We start from the raw sequence: 3,511 nt of genomic DNA, 5'->3' as shown, positions 1-3,511 counted from the left end.
TTTCGTTCTCGTCGGCGGACGGACGCGTCGCACACACACCNCCNCGCTCTATCTCTTCTTCTCTCTCTTCTTGTCTTATTCTATCTNTCTNTATCTNTTCTCTCTCTCTCTCTCTCTCTCTCTCTCTCTCTCTCTCTCTTTCTCCTTCTCTCGATTGAAATTATATTTCAATTTCCGACAACTCCATTATTTCGGAACGCACTACTATTTGGCGATTGGATCAAACGTGAATTCCGTCGTTCTGTACAATGGAATACGCAAACTTTGACTATAGTTAATGTAAATTTCTAAGGGATAAACTTCATAAATTTCAATGTTGAAATAAACTTAGATTAGTAGAAGGAAGCTCAGATTAATAGAAAGAAACTCATACAAGTTTTTGAATATGTTTAAACTTTCGAATTGATTTTCTTATCTACAAAAATTTGAATTAGAATCGTTTTTTTTAAATATTCACTTTTCGGAAAGATATTTGCATTATTTTATTATTAATAAGAAATTAATTTTATCATATGAAGTGCTAATATCCGTAATCATTTGCATTGTACTCAATAAATGTTTCTTAACACACTGTCATCGAATTTTACGCGATGCACGCACCTGATAAATCTTTCGTAATAAACTTTTAAGGGAACAATTTACGATGCATATCGCATACGAAGCGTTAAAACATATTGCCCATTATTTCCGACTTTTGACAGCAAATACTCGTGACTATTTAGTCTACCATGCTTATCTGTCGCTGCCTACGCTACCGCTTGTCTTCTGCGCCTTCCCGCGACTCACTTCCGGCTGATACGATCGCCCAATAAGATAACAGGAAGTGAATTGACGAGATACCGACGCGCACGTAGCGGAAGACAAGGTGGAAAACCTCGTCGAATATTCTATTCAGGAAACGTACATATACCTGTTTAATCCTACCGAGGGATCGATGTTTCGATTTTGACTAACAAATTTCGAGTGCTGTTGCTATAACTGATCCTCCTCCTTTTCCACCTCTTTCTCCTTCAAAGGCGCAGCTGGCGCTGAATCATCGTGGCCCCTCGAAAGTACCTCGGCGTTGCCAAGGTTTCCGAAGTCTTCGAGTAACTTATCACCTGCTCTTATCAAGATGATAGAAGAAAGGTAGAAAGAAGGAGAACAGGCAGTTACCGATCGTCACCAGAAAATGCGAAAACTTCCATGAACGTCATTCGCGGGATCTCGATAAATCGGTAGACATATCGACCGGCCAACTTATCCTTCTTCTTTTAATTTCCGGCCGAGTCGGCATGTTGCCAGAGTCCGAAGAATTGCCCTAGACCAAGTACCATTATCGTGACCCCTTTCAATTGTGGATTCTTTAAAGAGGACTAGTTCGATTTTCTTTGAGAGAAACTTTAAAGAGAAGTCGTCGTGATTTTTTTAAATTTTTAAAGTCAAAATCGCAAATAAAAAAATGTTCACAGGCTTAAATCGTTAATATTAATCAAATCGAAATTCAATTAAAAGCTCAAATTATGTAATATCTTATGGATAAATCAATATCATTTTCAAGCAGTTACAAATATCATGACGTTAATATAAAAAAAGGATGATACGTGACCCCCAACAACCCTCGATTTTTTCGCATAATTTTATGATTTATCGCCTCGGGCGGCTTTTTGTCCCTGTTAAATGTTTGTGCGTAGCACACGCACATTGGTTCGCATGCAATTTCGCCCCGAGCGAGCAGAGTAACTCCGCTAGTGGTTAGTAATTCAAACGGTCATTTCGGAGGCAACAATGGACGTAACAGTAGATCCGACGTAATTTTATACTCGAGCCCATTTTCTCGGTAGTCGATTAAGCCCAATTCACACAACATTATGTTCGTCAATGACATGTTAAACGAAGTATCCATATGTGAAGCAGAAGCCCCATCTGTTTATACAATATTATTATAGAAAAATATATTTGATTTATCAGCGCAATGTAAGTCAAAATAGTTGCTAAAAAGAATATCGTGAATTATTTCCGTTAGTTTGAGATTGTAGAGTTTGATATTTCCCAAACGAATTTATGAACATGTAGCGTTTTCAAATAAAGATTTTTACTGCCAGTACAATTATATATATATATTTATACAATATTAAAATTATGATGTTAAAATAATACAAAAATATAATATCCAGATAATACTGAAAAGTTGTTGGGTAACACAATCTTTAGATCCCATGCAGATTCGAACTTGTTCGAAACGAATGACAAGGGTTGGAAAAAAAGGATAGCAGCGACAACGTAACTGAATACCATAACGGTTAGCATTCGCTCCAGCAATTATCTAGAGAAAATTCGATGCTCTCTCTCTCGAACAGAGCACGATGCAATTCGAGGGCGCGACTCTGACAGATGCTGCAATAGACAGCGAAAGAGGGAAAGGAGGGAGTTTGCAATCTCGCAGGAAAACTCGCAAAAAACCACGAACGCAATAATTGTGCGCGTAATCGAAAAGACGCGAATACGATTGTGAAATCCGCGGACTCATGGACTCGATATTCGCGAACATCGAACGCGATATTCACATTAAATCGATCGTCATCAATGATTATTATGACTATGGCAAACGGTCGATAACGGCGTTATTATTAACATTCATGGACGCGTTGGGAGATACGACATTACGACGAAAATCACGATGCTCGCTCGTGTACAACCGTTATTAAAGGAGAGTGCATCTCGAATGAGGGAGACCTCGTACTCTCCAAACCGGGATATGCAAATTTCCACCTTGACCGATGCAACGCCAGACAAGGAGAAGTGACGATATTCGGCGATGCATCTTTAACCAATTTGCATTGTGCAAATGCTATAAATACTAATTTTATCCTGTCTTGATTGCTGCTTTAATCATGCGATACATTTATGTTTCAATAAGTACGCATATGTAATGCGATATAATATAATTAAAACATACATCAGATCTCATTATATAAACATCTCGATAAATATGTATATTGATGCTATTGCCTTTATGCATACTAAAAAGTGTCCACGTTGTCGTGATGATTTATCTTAAGATTAAAACAGCAATACTTTTTGCAAAACACGATCGAATTAATTCTTCAATCAATCACAAATAGAACAATCGTAGCGCGAAATCTCATACCATTCCTTCGTCTATCGATGTGTCTTCCTCGAAGCAGTACTCATCGTCGTCTTCCGGTGTCAAGATGTTAGGAGCTTCATGCGACTCCTCCTTGATATCCTGTCTCCTCATCCAATCCATGATTTCCTCACTTTTTTGGAATCCCTAGAATCGAAGACGTCGAGTCTATCTAGCTTTTGATAGGTCCTTAGAATCACGTGTCTTGAATCATCGCTCTCAACGTTTGTCACTTTTAATTCGTCGCAGGAAGAGAAGGAACGAAGTACGGTTCAGCACGGAAAGCACGAGCCGGTCTCTTATCGTTCATCACGCTCCGATTACGCGAAAGTTACGCCAATGGCTGCGCGGTTGACATTTGCGAAATGTCAGGATTCCTCCTGC

General features: G+C 38.8%; 1 protein-coding gene across 1 annotated transcript in view; it reads right to left on the bottom strand.

The window, feature by feature from the left end:
* The window catches only part of LOC105624443 (ras-associated and pleckstrin homology domains-containing protein 1), a 57,584-nt gene extending 54,334 nt beyond the window's left edge, over window positions 1-3,250 (bottom strand). Inside the window, exon 1 of the mRNA XM_012205805.1 lies at window positions 3,131-3,250. Within this exon, the coding sequence (XP_012061195.1) occupies window positions 3,131-3,250 (120 nt within the window). The remainder of the gene's footprint in view (window positions 1-3,130) is intronic.
* Between the last annotated feature and the right edge of the window lie 261 nt (window positions 3,251-3,511).

This window comes from Atta cephalotes, assembly GCF_000143395.1.
Source record: "Atta cephalotes unplaced genomic scaffold scaffold00079, whole genome shotgun sequence".
Taxonomy (NCBI): domain Eukaryota; kingdom Metazoa; phylum Arthropoda; class Insecta; order Hymenoptera; family Formicidae; genus Atta; species Atta cephalotes.
Note: the sequence above shows the minus strand (reverse complement) of the source record. Positions and strands in the feature narration are given on the sequence as shown.